Raw genomic sequence first — 20,143 nt, forward strand, 5'->3', positions numbered from 1 at the left:
AACATATCTTGCGAGTTTCGTGGTGATCAGACAAACACTTTCTGATTCATAGTCTGATTTGTGTTACGCTACTCCCTTTTTTATGCATTTGTAGCACCCCCTAGTGGTAGATTATAATGAAACTGTCCAGGCATCTTTCAGGTACATATGGGGACAGATCCTCAACAAGTTTGGTGATGATTGGCACAACGGTTTTTGACTTTTTTCTATTTATGTGCTGAGCCACACCCTTTTGAAGTTCATTGGTCATCCATCCATCCATCCATCCATCCATCCATCCATCCATCCATCCATCCAGCCCATCCATCCATCCATCCATCCATCCATCCATCCATCCATCCATCCATCCATTCATTCATCCATCCATCCATCCATCCATCCATCCATCCATCCATCCATTCATCCATTCATCCATCCATTATCCAAAACCTGTATCCTGCTCCCAGGGTCGCAGGTTCACTGGTCAATATCTTGAAAATTAAATGAGGTATCAACAAGCTTCATACAACTATTGATAAGCTTGGCCCTGTTATGATCCACAGAAAATGTGGTAGCAATCGGACCCACCGTTTAAGTGGGCGTGTCACAAATCTGTTTTTTTTCTTTCTTCGAAATGGCGGAAAATCTAGTCAGGTGGATTTAGTGGTTCTTGAGGCAAATTTGTATGTCTTTACAAAATTTCGTGTAAACCAGAGTTACGGCCTAGGAATTAACACTTTTCAAATTCAAAATTTTGACCTTTAATGATACCGCCCCCATCAGGGCAACTGGGGTCATATTTCTTGGGCAGCACTTTCACACAACTTCCAATCAATGGGCAAAATCTCATGTCTCTAGCATTTACCACCTCACAGGAATTTGCGCAAACATTTCTGATGAAGAAAAATAAGCAATAATGATAATAACAATAATGATGATGATAAAAATAATAATAAAGCAGCACAAAAAAAGGGTTTAAGAGCTTTGGGTTGAACCCTAATAAGCCAGCAAAAAACAACAGGGCTTAAACCCTTCGGGCTTGAAGCCCTACAAAGTTAGAAACATCTCTGGATACTGACATTGCCTGTAATGACCATGCAGCCAAGCTGGTCTACAATGAGAACATCCAGCTGGGAGGGAGGCTGGCAGAACTTCTGCTGAAGGATCTGCAGGATCGGCTCCATGACTCTGGGCGTATCCCTGAGGGCCACGGCAATATGACCCAGAGCCCTGATGGTGTGATCTGGGATCAGGTGGGCATCCCTGGGGAACAGATGGAAAACCTCTCGGTAAGCTTGCATCTGCTGATGTAATACGATAAAACTCTCAGACCTTTCCACGGCGCTCGGTCCCATGTCTGTAACCGCTTCCACTGCACATTTATAACGGTCCCACATTTCACCTGCCACCTAGTATCTCTGTCATGGAATAACACAGGACTTTGGCCTTTACATGTTCTTACTCTGCACACTGGAACCTTTCTGACCCCACTGGTTTTGTGCTAGACAAAAATAATAGAGTTGCTTTTTCACACCCAATAAGTGTTCAGGAAATTCTGCTGGTCTTCAGCTCAGCATCACGCAGGACCCCACCCACCCTTCTCACATCCACTTCACCCTCCTACCCTCATTGTCTGCCCTAAGGGATACTGGACTTACTTATCGTTTTCCTGGTAGATGTAGAGGCGATTCGATAGACTAGCAAGGAACGCTTCAACTATGACCCCATCCATAGTTAACCCTGCCTTCAGACACCTGGGACACAAAGAGGGATCGCTGAGTGAAAGCTGTGTTTTAAAACAAAAATAGCTTTTTCCAGGCAAGGTGTGTACAAAATTCGCGTGTATGCATATATGCATATATATGTATTTGTTTGTGTGTATGTGTGTGTGTGTTGTTATTCTCACCTGCAGATGTTATCTATGGAGATGTCTCGGAGCTGCTCGTACATGGAAGGCTGACTCCTCTTGTTGGAATGAGTGCTGAGGGTTGACTGGTAATTTTCATTGGTGACATGGATCTTTATGTCACCACCCCCTGAGAAATAAACGTGGAGCTTCAGGAAGTACTACCTGCACTGGGTAGTTGTTATTGGAGGTACTAACCTAGATACGGCTGGTACTTGTTTCTCTTTATGTGTTACCTGTTGTGCACTGACTGTGGTATTTGTAGAGCTTAACCAAAACAGGAGAGGGCACAACCAAGAAGTCCCTTAATGACATGGTGACGGAGTGGGCCACCACCGGAAACCGCTCACAGAGACGACCAAGGCCCTGAAAACACACACACACATGCATACATATATATATATATATATATAAATGGTAAAAGATAAATGGGCTGCATTTTTATAGCACTTTTCTACTCAGCAGAGCACTCAAAGACCTTTACATTTAATGCCTCACATTCACCTGTTCACACAGTACACATTCACATCTACACCGGCGTAAACAAATAAACCAACAAATAACCAAACACAAATGCACACAAGCAATCATACACATCTTCTTTTTTTAAAATTTTTGCCCCTTTTTCTCCCCAATTGTACTTGACCGGTCTCTGCTCCAGCCCCTCTGCTGATCCGGGGAGGGCTGCAGACTACCACCTGCCTCCTCCCATACATGTGGAGTCACCAGCTGCTTCTTTTCACCTGACAGTGAGGAGTTTCACCAGGGGGACGTAGCGTGTGGGAGGATCACGCTAGTCCCCCCAGTTCCCCCTCCCCCCCGAACAAGCACCCCGACTAACCAGAGGAGGCGCTAGTGCAGCGACCAGGACACATACCCGGCTTCCCACCCGCAGACATGGCCAATAGCCTGGGTGCGCAAGATGGCGTCGTTCGACTTCCGACGTACGAGTACTTGCACAAGAACTTCCGGTCTGGTTTGTTGAGAGAAGAGATGGCTTTGTTTTACACTCGCTGTTTGCAGGACCTCCCTAAAATCACGGTCAACGATATACATCACATCGTGGGTGCTTCCTCGATAGCTCAGATGAACAGAAAGGAAAAGGGGTTTAAGATGTATATCTCGAGCTACATCAACAACTACGAGGGTGAGTAACGGCATCATTAGAACTATGCTAGCGCTAGCTAGCTAGCTAGCTAACTTTAACTGGCTGCCTTGCAACTAACATTGCCTTGCTACTTTGTTTTTGTTAGTCAGCTAATGTTGCTAACTTACATCTACATTCAAAACCACAAAATCAGTAAACCTGGTGTAAAACCGAATGTCCTCATCGGAACCTGCAAATTGCCTCAACTGAATTTGGACTGTAGCTGGACGGTCTCTAGTTGTTTCTGGAGCGCTTCTATTTGCTTGGGCCAGGGCATCATCCAAAGCGGCAGGATTAGGAGCCACGCAGTAGTACTGCTCCTGCAGGCAGCTGCTGACATCCATCTCATTACCAGAGGAGTCCAGAGCTGGCAGAGGGGCGACAGCAGGACGCTCCCGGCGCTCCCACACGCCTAGCCTGGGTGCAGGTTCGGAGTACTCATTCCACGCAAAGTGTGGGGACAGCTCCTTTCTTGAGCCTCCTTAACACCCCTGTAGCTGGCACTCGGTGACGGTAAATGCATCCTTCCGAATCTTCACTAGCCACTTAGCTCTTTCCTCGCTCTTTCCCCTTTTTGCCGTCTGATTCATTGATTTTTCAGACAAAATTACGATTTCAGACGGATAAGTTAGCAGCTAACTAATGATTCAGTAGGACGTAAGCAGCCGGTTGTACCGGAAGTTCTTATGCAAACACACACCCAGAAGTTCCGCAGCGCGACATTAATGCCCCCAGCCTATTCTGTCTGCAGGTATCCGGAGGTAACACGGGCAGTGGCGCCCCCAAGGGGTGGCCAAGGGTGGGCACGGCCACCCTGATACTATCCCTGGCCCCCCCACTGGCCCCCCCAGCCACGAGTCACATATGCATAATATGCTTCTATCTGATATCTTACATTAGGTGCTGTTCATTTAAATGAATAATGTATATGTTTCTTAACTCTCATATTGACAGTTTTCCACTAGCCTATACAGGATACTACAACAGCAGCATAGAATTCCCGAAACGTGTCTTATTAGTAGTTTACAGTCGTCACCCTCCCCGGAAGCGCGCCCTCGCGCTTTGTTATTCCCGCGCTCCGAAGAGACTTCTGAGGATCTGCACACTTCCGGATCCCGCCGCTGCCACCAATGTAACCGGTTATTTTCTTGCCCGGTGCGGGATTCGATACGAGGTGTACTGCACCACAAGGCGACATCACTAACTGCTCGGCTAAAGGGTCAGACCCGTTAGCTAGGGGCTAACGTGTCTTATTAGTAGTTTACACTTACATTTCCATTTAATTACATTTACTTTATGTTCCACAAAACCCGCTTTTGTCGGGCTGTGTAAGTACTGAAAGGTTCTGTTGAGCAGGCGGCTGGACCGAATGTGCTCTGAACGGGTTGTTCTTGTCGTGTGACAGAAGGTTCTAGTAAAGGCTGTTTCATGCGTTTGTACGGCTGATTTGTGCTCATCCAAAGACAGTGTGGTGAAGGGCGGAAAGACTTTAAAAGAGTCAGTTATTTGTTCTCATGAGGATGTCTTTGTTTCCTTGGCACAAAGGGGGGGGGGGATAAATGATAGCCAAAATAAAGAAACAAACAACAATAAATAAATAAATAAATAAATAAATAAATAAAAAGCTGACGGGGTCGGTAATCGGTCAGATCGGTGTTATTGTAATCATCGGTATCGGCCCAGAATTTCCCAGTCGCTGCATCCCTTCCTTGGAGGTTTTGTGCACAGTAGCAGACAAAATGCGTAGTGAAGCAAGGCTTCTAAGGTCTGAATGCCGATTGTGTCCTTCTCCCGTAGCCATCGTACCGTAGCCATCATGCCATGCCACCAAAATGAACTGGTGCCGGTTTAAAAACAGAATATCAGACATATTTGATTACTTTTTTTAAGAAGGAACCAGGCAGGAGGGTATATAGAGGGATATGACAAGTTAACATGGGGATCGCTGGTTCGAATCCCCGCGTTACCTCCGGCTTGGTCGGGCGTCCCTACAGACACAATTGGCCGTGTTTGCGGGTGGGAAGCCGGATGTGGGTACGTGTCCCGGTCGCTGCACTGGCGCCTCCTCTGGTCGGTCAGGGCACCAGCTCAGGGGGGGGGGACTGGGGGGAATAGTGTGATCCGTCCCCCTGGTGAAACTCTTCACTGTCAGGTGAAAAGAAGCGGCTGGCGACTCCACATGTATGGGAGGAGGCATGTGGTAGTCTGCAGCCCTCCCCGGATCAGCAGAGGGGGTGGAGCAGCGACCGGGACGGCTCAGAAGAGTGGGGTAATTGGCCAAGTACAATTGGGGAGAAAAAGAGGGAAAAAGGGGGGAAACAAGGATCAGGAATATGAACTGAAACAGGGGGGAAAACAGGGAGAGGGTGACAGGAAAGAGGCCACGAGCTGTTACCTGCAGACAGCAGATGAGAAGGGGCATGTGAGCGATGATGACTTTACTGGATGTCTTGGACTGCAGTTTCTCCGACAGCTTGGTGCACAGGTTCTCTGCTCCTGGTAAACAAAAACCGTCGAGACAAGCAGACATGGCGTTTGGCTAAATAACGAAGTCTAAGACACGTGGAGTCATCTCAACTGAAGTCTTACCCTGCTCTTCAGTGACTGCCCACACCATGAGGTCGACACAGGCGGCGTTGGCCTGGCAGCGCAGTTTGAGCGGGCTCGGTTCACTCTGCAGGTACTCCACGTCGTGCAGAATCCGCTGCAGCTCTGACTGGCTGCAGCTAAACTGCTCCAGGACAAAGTCATGAACCTCCTTCACGTAGCCTGTCGGTAGGTCTAATCGACATAAAGATAACATTTTGCACAGATTCAGTAAATATCATACAGCAATCAGTGACTATGACGTTGTTCCGAAGCTTCCATGTTCTGAGGCGAGGTTTGGATCGCCGGTCAAAACCAACATTCCTGACATCAAAAATACGGAGAAAACATAAAAGCAACGGAGCTTTCTTCACCTTTAAAGTTGTACAAGCTGTCTCTCAGCATTTTGAAGATGGCTACGTACAGAGGGTCACTGAAGGTCTTGTAGTAGAGGTGACCGCCGGGGTTCAACTAAAAATAAAAATAAAAAATTGACACCAAATTCCAACTCTCTTAAAAATGTCCTTCGGACACATTCATGTCGGGGGGAAAAACGAACAAGTGTACCTCTATAAGTTCAGCCAGGGTGTCGTCCAGCGTTTTCAGAAATGATTCTGAGACAAACTGCTCGACCTGTTCAAGGCAAACACAGACATCTGGACAGTAGGCAGTGGACACGTGGACACAAAACAGCTAGTAGACAAGCTGCATAAAGCAGATAGCAGCAACCTCGTCACTTGACGTTCACTCTTTTCTTGCATCTATCCCACCATGCAAAGACATCCCCATTTCAAATGTCCCCTGCATACCAAGGCCATGAAAGCAAGCTGTGTCCCAGAATGCAACCTGTATTTTAGGACTGGGCCAGTCTAGCAGTGGTATTTCTGATTTGTGATTTGGTGTGGGGTTGAGATTGCTGACCATGTGAAGCAGCTGCCTGAGCATATCCAGAGGGATGTCGAACTCTGCGGTGCTGTTTCCGCTGAAGAGAGGCGACACCGAGAAACTGGAGCTGATTGTGGAGAAGTAGTAGTCCGGATCCACCGTGCTGCCATCAGGAAGGTATGATCCTGGACCGGGAGCAAAGTTACGAGATTAGCTCGTACGTACGGTAGCCAGTCGCTGATAGATTTAAGGGTTTTTTTTTGGGGGGGGGGGGTTCCCCCCGCCTTTTTCTCCCCAATTGTATCCGGCCAAGTACACCACTCTTCCTAGCCACCCCGGTCGCTGCTCCACCCCCTCTGCTGATCCGGGGAGGGCTGCAGACTACCACATGCCTCCTCCCATACATGTGGAGTCGCCCGCTGCTTCTTTTCACCTGACAGTGAGGAGTTTCACCAGGGGAACGTAGCGCGTGGGAGCATCACGCTACCCCCCCCCCCACCCGAACAGGCGCCCTGATCAACCAGAGGAGGCGCTAGTGCAGCGACCAGGACACATACCCACATCCGGCTTCCCACCCACACACACAGCCAATTGTGTCTGTAGGGACGCCCGACCAGGCCGGAGGTAACACGGGGATTTGAACCGGCGATCCTCGTGTTGGTAGGTAACGGAATAGACCGCCACGCTGATAGGTTTAAGTTTTGTGAAAAGCCATGGAGTTTGAGTGGCACGATTAGTCAAGTTTACTTGAAGAGCTGTAAACCAGTAACAGACTCAGAGGGCTTCACGTGTCCACAGTAAAGACCAGGTAGACACAGTAAGAGATGGACAACAACGTCTCTGCTTAGACTCCCAGTTTGGTTGGTTTGGCTTGTCTTACCTTCAAAGTATTGCGTGGGGGGGTCAGCGGGTGAACTGGATGTTGGACCCACTCTCTCCGGACTTGTCTAGGATAACAGGAAATAATACACGTGTTACCCTGCCTTTCCCAGCAGCAACTCCCGCAGACTAAAGCTGTTACCAAGAACACGGTTTAAGAACACTTGTGTGGTCAAATCAAGACTAAAAGAGACACCCACTGCAATTCTCTTTAGTTGTGTTATTAAACTTGAATACCTGTTGCGATATACTGGGCACGGGAGAGCCTTTACGTCGAGCAGTGTCTCCCTGACAGACTGTGAGCAAAGAGCTTGGCATGATGGAGCGGAAGTCGTTGAAAGACCCCCGGTGTGCCGAGTCTCCATCCTCGCCTGTTATCAGCAGAGGAGGGACTGGCCGAGGGAACAGCTTGGACAGCAGCGGCTCGGCGGTGTTACTATAGCGCCCAAACGCCCGGATAACGCCAAGCAGGCAGGGTACTGTGTACCTACACAGGTACTCTGGGAAGGAAGGGATAAGAAAGGACAATTATGGCATTCATTAAAACTTAACATTAACAAAGGATCAGAATCACAAACACTTTATGTGTCGTTTCATTTCATGCACTTGTGCACATGAAATGAAACGACACACGGTTCCCCCAGCCCACAGCAGTGCAACACAAAGACAAAACACACATCCAAGAACTACAACAACTACAAGAACACATCATATATCCACACTAACACACATATCCACACTAACACACATATCCACACTAACACACATATCCACACTAACACACATATCCACACTAACACACATATCTAAACTAACACACATATCCACACTAACACACATATCCACACTAACACACATATCCAAACTAACACATATATCCAAACTAACACACATATCTAAACTAACACACATATCTAAACTAACACACATATCCACACTAACACACATATCCACACTAACACACATATCTAAACTAACACACATATCCAAACTAACACACATATCTAAACTAACACACATATCTAAACTAACACACATATCCAAACTAACACACATATCTAAACTAACACACATATCCAAACTAACACACATATCTAAACTAACACACATATCCAAACTAACACACATATCCACACTAACACACATCTAAACTAACACACATATCCACACTTACACACATATCCACACTAACACACATATCCACACTAACACACATATCCAAACTAACACACATATCCAAACTAACACACATATCTAAACTAACACACATATCCAAACTAATACACATAACTAAACTAACACACATATCCACACTAACACACATATCCACACTAATACACATATCCACACTAACACACATATCTAAACTAACACACATATCCACACTAACACACATAACTAAACTAACACACATATCCAAACTAACACACATATCTAAACTAACACACATATCCAAACTAACACACATAACTAAACTAACGCACATATCCACACTAACACACATATCTAAACTAACACACATATCCACACTAACACACATATCCACACTAACACACATATCTAAACTAACACACATATCCACACTAACACACATATCCACACTAACACACATATCCACACTAACACACATATCTAAACTAACACACATATCCAGGAGAGTGAACACCAGCCAGGATGACTGTGGGAGCTGCCGGTCTGCATGGGCTAGCAGTTAGCTTAGCCTGCCCTGCTTCCGCCTCCTGTCAGACCACCCTCAGTGTTTCCTCTTCGGGCACAGCTCCAGGCAGGGCCGCGGTCCCTGGGCCCACAGGACACAGCAGACCAAGCTCCCCCGGACATCAAACCAAGACAAACGTACGCCTCTTTCCCGCTACACGGTACCGGCTCAAGTCTCGACTCGCCTCTGTGTCGCTTCCCACCACCAACAGACCTCTCTCCATTTTTTTTTTCATTGGATTTCAAAATGTACTTTTAAGAAAACTCCGCTTCGACCGCTTCGGTATTTAAAAACATCCCATGCGCGCACTGATGACGCAGTGACGCGTTTCTCTGACCAATCAGAGGTCGGCATTGATTTTGGCACCCGCTCCAGTTTTGTTTTGGAACCTCGACAAAGGTGGTACCAGTAATGGAAAACGAAAAAAGGGCGAGCCGAGTCGAGCCGAGTCTAGCCGAGCCGAGCCGGTACCATGTAGTGGAAAAGTTAGACGCACACGTGGACAGAGACACTGCATGGATGGTACTGGGTGAGGCCGCCATCTTGCCAAACCGGAAGATTCATAAGCCATGCAACATTGGTACCTTCATCACGATCCTCTGGACTCCTGCACACGTCGTGAAGCACCTGCATGATGTCCATGAGCGCCTCCAGTATCTGAAAGAGCGTCCCATTATGAATATTTGCAGCCTCTGAGAGCACATCAGCAGCGCATCTCTGCAGTTTGTCCGTCGTGCGCAGGCAAACGAAGCTAAAGACGTGGTTTGATGCTAACAAACAAACATTGAATTCAAGTAAAACAAAATGTACGACCTTTGGTAACCGTAAAATTAACTCAGTCAAGAAACTCATGGTTAGCAATGCAGAACTAGAAAGAGTGACTGAAATTAAATTTCTTTGGGTAACAGTGGACCATAAGTCATGTTGGAAACCACATATAAATTACACCAAGGCCAAAGTATCCAAACCAATCGCAATACTATTCAAAGTGGAAGATCTTCTAAATCCAGCTTCACTTTACACCTTGCGCTTCCATACACCACCTACGGTGTGGAGGTGTGGGGGGACACATATAAAACCGACACCGATTCAATCTTCATTGTTCCAAAAAGAGCCACAAGGATAGTGAAGAGGGCCAACTGCAGAGAACCAACAAACCAACTCTTTATCGAACTAAAAACACTAAAATTCAAAGATCTGGTGGAGTTTGAAACTGCTCAAGTCATGTCCAAAGTGTTAAATCATGAAGCACAGGGGCTGGTCCAGCTGAGGGAAAGTAACTGTGACCTGAGAGGAATATGTACGTTTAAACACAACCCAGTAAGGACAAATGCAACATATCACTGAGTCACAACCAAAGCAGTCAAGATATGGAACAGCTGCAGTGATGAAATGAAAACATGTGAATCAATAATCACATTTAAAAGACTCTTTAAAATAATACGGTGGGCAGATATGGGATGGTGCTGGGACATGTCGTGCGAGTTGTTCTTGAGTTGTTTTGGTGTTGCTCTGCACTTGCTGTGTTCTTGTCGTGTTGGATGAAGGACCGTTGTGTGGTTTACTAGATAGACGACATGGTCACTGGTGGGAGATGACTGACTTTTCATTTAAATCACACAGTTCACTGCTCAAATCCTAAACCAGAAAGAGGGGGTAGGTCTAGAACGGTTTCTTTTTTAACTTCTGCCTCCTCCTTTTCCAACTGCCGAGATTTCAAACAAATGTTGGACGATGACATTGCTTGCTCGTTTTGATTTTTTCTCTCTTTTGTTTTCTTTTATTATACATTTGAATTTTTGGTAACACTTTAGTATGGGGAACATAAAAACACTTAATTACTAGTGAATTAGTAATGATCAAGATGTCACTTTAGTATGGGGGACATATTCTAAGCAACAAAAACCTAATTTACAGTAATTTAACACTATGAACACTTGTAGTTGTGTGTGTTGTTATGTAAGAACAGACCATATTCATTAAGTGTTAGTAAGGGAGAATAACTCTTCTTGTGGTACTACCACCTTATAAAGGCCATACTAAGCAAAGCATATTGAGATGGTACTACTAATAAGCAATACTTCTGAGGTTATAGAGGGAAAACTCATAGTTAATGGCTTTACTGGTTGCATAATAAGGCCATGCAGAATAAGGCATTAATGAGTACGTAATAATGACCAATTAAGAGCCAACGTGTTGCTAATTTGCATGCTAATAAGCACCTAATTAATGGTGACTACGTTCCCCATACTAAAGTGTTACCCAATTTTTTTTAACGTTCGAAAAAAAAATAAAAACAATAAAACCAACAGCAACACAAACCTGTCCTCGTAACGTCTCGTCGTGCTGGGCGACATCGCAGAGCAGTGTCACGAGACAAAAGCTGAAGTTCTCTGCAACAGGGAGGCTCTCTGTGGGACACAGAAATGCAGCATGCCTTATGAAACAGCGTCACGTGTCGTATTTAAATATAATGGACTAATTACATGGCACTCGTGGCATAAGTTTTCGACAGCATGTCATTTAGTACTGCTTTAAATCATGGCGGCATCATAATCATGTCTTTACCCCTGCCCTTGCGTTCTGAGCTCTCTTCAGTCCACTGGACTCGCGTAAGCCCTTTAAGCAGTCCAAGAAGGTAGGGCACAATAGTGTTTTTGTGCTGCAACAGAAATTCATCATTGCATATGAACAGTGAGGTGAGTGTTCGCTAAACATCATAGTTAACCACCACGTAACTTATTACACAATGCCTAAGATGGCGAGGGCCAGATAAACCAGTCAGGGTCGAGTGTGGGTGGACAGGTCACTACCTGCAGGCCAGACTCGACTAAAAAGATACCAAGAGCGATGACCGCATCTCTCCTCCTCTCGTCGAGCTGAAAACCCCCTCTGAAGTCCACAGGGCACATGCACTGTAACTTCTGGACCTGCAAGGACAGAAACTGAGCATTAGTGCCTACAGCCCAGCTGACAGAGGGAACCAAACTGAAAGATAGTCTGTGAATGTTCTCATTCATCCAGGTCATGGTGATCCAAAGGAGTTGAATCAAGTGCAACTGGACTTGGTATATATCCGTGAAGACGTTTCGCCTCTCATCCAAGAGGCTTCCTCACTTCGTGCCTTTCTGACTAGACCAAGCTAGTCTGACTGGCTGGTGATGAGACTCAGCATTTATCCTCTAGGAGTCGTTGTCAGAGCTATTGATGTCCATGGCTCTTTGTGTCCCGATGTTTACCACGGATATATCCCAAGTCCAGTTGCACTTGATTCAACTCCTTTGGAAAACTGAAAGATTGTCCTTTATAAACACCGCATATGTTCCCAGACTATTCCGATAAACACATAATCTGTATTTTAGGTCATGTACACATGTTGTAAGACTAAACCAGCATGGGAAGATATCAGATGCAGTCACCGAAGTCAGACGTGTGTCTGAGCCCCCGGTGTGCCTGAAAGGCCGCCACTATTGTACCGGTGTGACCTCAACTCCAGGTGAGAAACCTCCTCCCCTATAGGATTCTCTTCATTCGCCTGAAGCGGCATAGTTTACAGGTCGACAAACTCAACATCACGATATTCAACAGGCCAGCTGAGATCTCACGACCCAGAGAAGCGCACGCTGACGTGGCTCCTGAAACCAACTGACCTGCCACATCAACGAAAAGACAACCGAGAGCCAAAGCTCAGCGACCAAACTCTGGATGCCATTCTCAGCTTCAGCCGAGCAGGGCGACGAGACGGAGGGGAACTTGAGAGTCGCCTGCACCCGAACTGAAAAGGAGATTAAAGCAGGCGAACTCGCAAACAAGAGCTGGAGACCAAAAATGAAAGCCCTAAGCGTCCCAGAGGAACCCCGGGGCAAGCACGTGGTTGCACACTTGGAACAGCTCATCCTACAACTGCTAGCGGACGGCAACCTCGCATCCCTGATCGCCCTGGGGACAGCCCACCACTAGGGAAGACCCTCAAAGCAGATTAGACCTGTAAACTACTAATTAGACACGTTAGCCCCTAGCTAACGGGTCTGACCCTTTAGCCGAGCGGTTAGTGACGCCGCCTTGTGGTGCAGTACACCCCGTATCGAATCCCGCACCGGGCAAGAAAATAACCGGTTACATTGGTGGCAGCGGCGGGATCCGGAAGTGTGCAGATCCTCAGAAGTCTCTTCGGAGCGCGGGAAGAACAAAGCGCGAGGGCGCGCTTCCGGGGAGGGTGACGACTGTAAACTACTAATAAGACACGTTAGCCCCTAGTTAACGGGTCTGCTGACTCTTTAGCCGAGCGGTTAGTGACGTCGCCTTGTGGTGCAGTACACGCCGGATCGAATCCCGCACCGGGCAAGACAATAACCGGTTACAGACCCATCATCACGAAACTCTTAGACTTCGGGGGAAAAGACGAGGAGAAGAGGGCAGTACACCTTGGAAATGAGAGACTCTCCTCTCACCCAGACCGCAGCATGGAGACTCAACGCAGGAAGAACGGATTTAACGAAGTTAAGAAAACGTCTGGCAGGAAATACGGAATACGGTAAGTGTTACCCAGCGAAGCTGCAGATCCAACATCAAGCAGGATTCAAGCTCTTCTCGACCACACCCAAAGTTGAGACTCCTCACCAAGATGGAGGAAAGGAAGGTGGAGGAGGTAAAGGGGACTCTCTCTTGCCCTAACGGAATGCACACTGGCTGCGGGAGTGACGAGGGCTCGCCATGGTTATATATACTATATAGTATATAGCAGTGTTTCTCAACCGGGGGTCCGCGGACCCCTAGTGGTCCGTGGTGTAATTGCAAGGGGTCAGTGAAAATAAAATATCTTTTAAAAAAAAGATCCTATGACATTTATAGAAATAGGATTATTTTATTACATATATCTGAAAGTTACTGAATACATATTCTGTGTTGTTACATATATCGGAAAGTTACTGAATACATATTCTGTTTTGTTACATATATCTGAAAGTTACTGCATACATATTCTGTTTTGTTACATATATCTGAGAGTTACTGAATACATATTCTGTTTTGTTACATATATCTGAAAGTTACTGAATACATATTCTGTGTTGTTACATATATCTGAAAGTTACTGAATACATATTCTGTTTTGTTACATATATCTGAAAGTTACTGAATACATATTCTGTGTTGTTACATATATCTGAAAGTTACTGAATACATATTCTGTTTTGTTACATATATCTGAAAGTTACTGAATACATATTCTGTTTTGTTACATATATCTGAAAGTTACTGAATACATATTCTGTTTTGTTACATATATCTGAAAGTTACTGAATACATATTCTGTTGTTACATATATCTGAAAGTTACTGAATACATATTCTGTTGTTACATATATCTGAAAGTTACTGCATAAGAATTCTGTTTTGTTACATATATCTGAAAGTTACTGTATAAGAATTCTGTGTTGTTACATATATCTGAAAGTTACTGAATACATATTCTGTTTTGTTACATATATCTGAAAGTTACTGCATAAGAATTCTGTTTTGTTACATATATCTGAAAGTTACTGCATAAGAATTCTGTGTTGTTACATATATCTGAAAGTTACTGCATAAGAATTCTGTGTTGTTACATGTATCTGAAAGTTACTGAATACATATTCTGTTTTGTTACATATATCTGAAAGTTACTGCATAAGAATTCTCTTTTGTTAACTATATCTAAGTTACAACTGCAAGCTCTTATTTTTGCCCCAAAGAGTGAATAAATGCTATAATGCAATTTAAAATGCAGTTTCTACTGTTTCTATCAAATTGCAACCCCCCTCCCCCAAGATCAGGTGGAGGGGTCCTCAGGGTAGATCAAAAATACGCAGGGGGTCCAGGACCCCAAAACGGTGGAGAACCACTGGTATATAGTATATAGAGTTGTCAGCATCGTGCTACCTATGGCTAACATACACACTGAAATGTGCTGTGTTTGCTGATGACACGATGTGTTTTGTTACAGCAGCTTTTGGAGGCGCCCACAACAGAAATGGACAAATTAAAACGGTGGAAGAAAGTGTGTTGTTTTGAAATCACCTCATCAGTGCAGAGTAAAGTGGTCCAGCCGTGGAAACGAGTTGCTCGGCGTGATGGAAACCTCGCGCAACACGTGCGCGAGCAAAGCTGACAGGAAGCGTCGCAATCACGAGGAAATCAAGTCGCGTTCTGGATTACACGTCAGCGCACGCGCTATTGTTCATTTATTCTACCACATCTGATCTACCGTGGCGCAGTGGTCAGCGCGGTCGCCTCACAGGTCCTGGGTTCGAGCCCCGGGGTAGTCCAACCTGGGGGGTCGTCCCGGGTCGTCCTGTGTGGGGAGTCTGCATGTTGTCTGCGTGGGTTTCCTCCCACAGTCCAAACACACGTAGGTCAGGTGGACCGGCCGTACTGAATTGTCCCTAGGTGTGTGTGTGTGTGTGGGGGGGGGACCCTGTGGTGGACTGGCGGCCTGTCCAGGGTGTCCCCCCCCCTGCAGCCCAGTGGCTGCTGGGATAGGCTCCAGCATCCCGCGACCCTGAGTAAGGGTAAGCGGTTTGGATAATGGATGGATGGATGGATGGATGGTCTACTGCAGTGTTTCTCAACCCAGTCCTCAAGGACCCCCTATCCTGCAGATTTTCATTGTAACCCTGCATAGGTAGCCCTGCTTGTACTTACCCGACCAATCATCTCGCAGCACTTAATTAAGCAAGGTGTGCAACGTCTGACAAAATTAACTGCTGATTGGTTGAATAACTACAAACAGGTGCCTATTCAGGGTTGCAAAGAAAATCTGCAGGATAGGGGGTCCTTGAGGACTGGGTTGAGAAACACTGGTCTACTGTGTGGAGGTATGGGGTTGGGGTAAGACCTACAAAACCAACCTACAACCATTATATACACTACAAAAAGAGCCATAAGGATAGTTCATAGTGTAGGATATCGTGAACACACCAACAAGCTTATTTTTTTAAAAGTCAAGCGCTTTGAGGTTCAGGGATTTAGTAGAATGTAACACAGCACAGATCATGTTCAAAGCAAGAAACCATCCACTACTGAGTACTACACCAAAACTAGTGTCAGATAGAGAAGGGCAATATAACTTGAGAGGGAAATGAAACTTCAAGAAATGATGTGCTGGCACAGCTTTGAAGAGCACGCCATGGGCATTTCAATCTGTGGGGTGAAACTGTGGAGCGGTGTGAGCAGGGAACTCAAACAAAGTACAGATACTACACAGCTCACCAAGAAGTACACAGGACTGATTATCGAGAGGTATAGGGACCGTGAAGAGTTGTGTTAACTGTTCAAGTTTTATTTATCTCTAAACGTTTATTAAGCACACACACACACACATAGTATATATATACATGTGTTTGGTCATGTTTTTGTTTTTCTCTTTTCCTTTTTTGTACTGTATAGTTGCTGAATGAACGTGTGAGTAGGAGAGAAGGGGTAGGACAACAACAAGTGTGTACTTCCTCCTACTGCTTCTGCAACATCTAACACATAACCTGATGCATAAGGAGATCTGTTCACTGAGTTGGATGTGTGGATTAGTTGATCATTTCAGATGAATGCCAGTGGCTTATCTGTATGTTATGTCCTGCTTATTTACATGTTCGAATTAATTAATTAATTAATCAATTAATTAATCCAATCATGTCACTAGAAATCCCTGCTCAGCCCCAAGAGGACACAAGTAATTCAATTCAAACACACTTCAATCCAACTACGAAAAACAAATGATGATTTTGATTTTGACAGGGCCAGCAGAGAAGGCCTTGAAGGCCCTGAGAGCCCACCACTGGGAGCGGTGTATGGAGAGCGGGTTCAACCCCCCTGTCCTGCTCCTCGCTGGACTGTTACTGCTGTGGTTCTGCCCCCTGCTCGGCCCTCCGGCTCCACCCTGAGGTCACGAAGCACATCTCCATCACCTGTCTCTGAAACACCAGGCACGTCTGCGCGCGCTAACAGAGCGCCGCGGACACACAATCAACACAACAACACACCTGTCTACAACCACCACACCGGCGAGTGATCAGCCCATCACCATGACAACACACCTGTCTACAACCACCACGCCTGCGAGTTATCAGCCCATCACCATGACAACAACACACCTGTCTACAGTCTACAACCACCACGCCTGCGAGTGATCAGCTCATCACCACAACAACACACCTGTCTACCGTCTACAACCACCACACCTGCGAGTGATCAGCCCATCACCACAACAACAACACACCTGTCTACAATATACAACCACCACACCTGCGAGTGATCAGCTCATCACCACAACAACAACACACCTGTCTACAATATACAACCACCACACCTGCGAGTGATCAGCCCATCACCACAACAACAACACACCTGTCTACAGTCTACAACCACCACACCTGAGAGTGATCAGCCCATCACCACAACAACAACACACCTGTCTACAGTCTACAACCACCACACCTGCGAGTGATCAGCCCATCACCACAACAATAACACACCTGTCTACAACCACCACACCTGCGAGTGATCAGCCCATCACCACAACAACAACACACCTGTCTACAATACACAACCACCACACCTGCGAGTGATCAGCTCATCACCACAACAACACACCTGTCTACAGTCTACAACCACACCTGCAAGTGATCAGCTCATCACAACAACACACACCTGTCTACAGTCTACAACCACCACACCTGCGAGTGATCAGCTCATTACCACAACAACACACCTGTCTACAGTCTACAACCACCACACCTGCGAGTGATCAGCTCATCACCACAACAACACACCTGTCTACAGTCTACAACCACCACACCTGCGGGTGATCAGCCCATCACCACAACAACACACTTGTCTACAGTCTACAACCACCACACCTGCGAGTGATCAGCCCATCACCACAACAACAACACACCTGTCTACAATATACAACCACCACACCTGCGAGTGATCAGCTCATCACCACAACAACACACCTGTCTACAGTCTACAACCAGACCTGTGAGTGATCAGCTCATCACAACAACACACACCTGTCTACAGTCTACAACCACCACACCTGCAAGTGATCAGCCCATCACCACAACAACACACCTGTCTACCGTCTACAACCACCACGCCTGCGAGTGTTCAGCCCATCACCACAAGAACACCTATCTAGTCTACAACCACCACACCTGCGAGTGATCAGCTCATCACCACAACAACAACACACCTGTCTACAGTCTACAAGCACCACACCTGCGAGTGATATGCCCATGACCACAACAACAACACACCTGTCTACAACCACCACACATGCGAGTGATCAGCCCATCACCACAACAACAACACACCTGTCTACAGTCTACAACCACCACACCTGCGAGTGATCAGCCCATCACCACAACAACACACCTGTCTACAACCACCACACCTGCGAGTGATCAGCCCATCACCACAACAACAACACACCTGTCTACAACCACCACACCTGCGAGTGATCAGCCCATCACCACAACAACAACACACCTGTCTACAATATACAACCACCACACCTGCGAGTGATCAGCTCATCACCACAACAACACACCTGTCTACAGTCTACAACCACACCTGCGAGTGATCAGCTCATCACAACAACACACACCTGTCTACAGTCTACAACCACCACACCTGCGAGTGATCAGCTCACCACAACAACAACACACCTGCCTACAGTCTACAACCACCACACCTGCGAGTGATCAGCCCATCACCACAACAACACACCTGCCTACAGTCTACAACCACCACACCTGAGAGTGATCAGCTCATCACCACAACAACACACCTGTCTACAGTCTACAACCACACCTGAGAGTGATCAGCCCATCACAACAACACACCTGTCTACCGTCTACAACCACCACACCTGCGAGTGATCAGCCCATTACCAAAACAACACACCTGCCTACAGTCTACAACTACCACACCTGCGAGTGATCAGCCCATCACCACAACAACACACCTGCCTACAGTCTACAACCACCACACCTGCGAGTGATCAGCCCATTACCACAACAACACACCTGTCTACAGTCTACAACCACCACACCTGCGAGTGATCAGCCCATCACCACAACAACAACACACCTGTCTACAATATACAACCACCACACCTGCGAGTGATCAGCTCATCACCACAACAACACACCTGTCTACAGTCTACAACCACCACACCTGCGAGTGATCAGCTCATCACGACAACAACACACCTGTCTACAGTCTACAACCACCACACCTGCGGGTGATCAGCCCATCACCACAACAACACACTTGTCTACAGTCTACAACCACCACACCTGCGAGTGATCAGCTCATCACGACAACAACACACCTGTCTACAGTCTACAACCACCACACCTGCGAGTGATCAGCCCATCACCACAACAACAACACACCTGTCTACAATATACAACCACCACACCTGCGAGTGATCAGCCCATCACCACAACAACAACACACCTGTCTACAATATACAACCACCACACCTGCGAGTGATCAGCTCATCACCACAACTGCTCACCTGTCTACAGTCTACAACCACACCTGCGAGTGATCAGCTCATCACCACAACAACACACCTGTCTACAGTCTACAACCACCACACCTGCAAGTGATCAGCCCATCACCACAACAACACACCTGTCTAGAGTCTACAACCACCACACCTGCAAGTGATCAGCTCATCACCACAACAACACACCTGTCTACCGTCTACAACCACCACGCCTGCGAGTGTTCAGCCCATCACCACAACAACACACCTTTCTACAGTCTACAACCATCACACCTACGAGTGATCAGCCCATCACCACAACAACAACACACCTGTCTACAACCACCAAACATGCGAGTGATCAGCCCATCACCACAACAACACACCTGTCTACAACCACCACACCTGCGAGTGATCAGCTCATTACCACAACAACACACCTGTCTACAACCACCACACCTGCGACTGATCAGCTCATTACCACAACAACACACCTGTCTACAATATACAA

General features: G+C 46.5%; 1 protein-coding gene across 1 annotated transcript in view; it reads right to left on the reverse strand.

Annotated features, from left to right (window-relative positions):
* The window catches only part of pi4kaa (phosphatidylinositol 4-kinase, catalytic, alpha a), a 70,843-nt gene that overhangs the window by 37,802 nt on the left and 12,898 nt on the right, over nt 1-20,143 (reverse strand). Inside the window, exons 2-16 of the mRNA XM_056290293.1 lie at nt 11,913-12,029; nt 11,668-11,761; nt 11,422-11,510; nt 9,684-9,756; nt 7,620-7,882; nt 7,384-7,450; nt 6,540-6,688; nt 6,186-6,251; nt 5,993-6,089; nt 5,622-5,813; nt 5,428-5,528; nt 2,122-2,251; nt 1,886-2,015; nt 1,638-1,733; nt 1,059-1,242 (exon numbers count right to left, since the gene is read on the reverse strand). Of these exons, the coding sequence (XP_056146268.1) occupies nt 1,059-1,242; nt 1,638-1,733; nt 1,886-2,015; nt 2,122-2,251; nt 5,428-5,528; nt 5,622-5,813; nt 5,993-6,089; nt 6,186-6,251; nt 6,540-6,688; nt 7,384-7,450; nt 7,620-7,882; nt 9,684-9,756; nt 11,422-11,510; nt 11,668-11,761; nt 11,913-12,029 (1,848 nt within the window). The remainder of the gene's footprint in view (nt 1-1,058; nt 1,243-1,637; nt 1,734-1,885; nt 2,016-2,121; nt 2,252-5,427; nt 5,529-5,621; nt 5,814-5,992; nt 6,090-6,185; nt 6,252-6,539; nt 6,689-7,383; nt 7,451-7,619; nt 7,883-9,683; nt 9,757-11,421; nt 11,511-11,667; nt 11,762-11,912; nt 12,030-20,143) is intronic.

This window comes from Lampris incognitus, chromosome 12 (assembly GCF_029633865.1).
Source record: "Lampris incognitus isolate fLamInc1 chromosome 12, fLamInc1.hap2, whole genome shotgun sequence".
NCBI classification, from domain to species: Eukaryota; Metazoa; Chordata; class Actinopteri; order Lampriformes; family Lampridae; genus Lampris; species Lampris incognitus.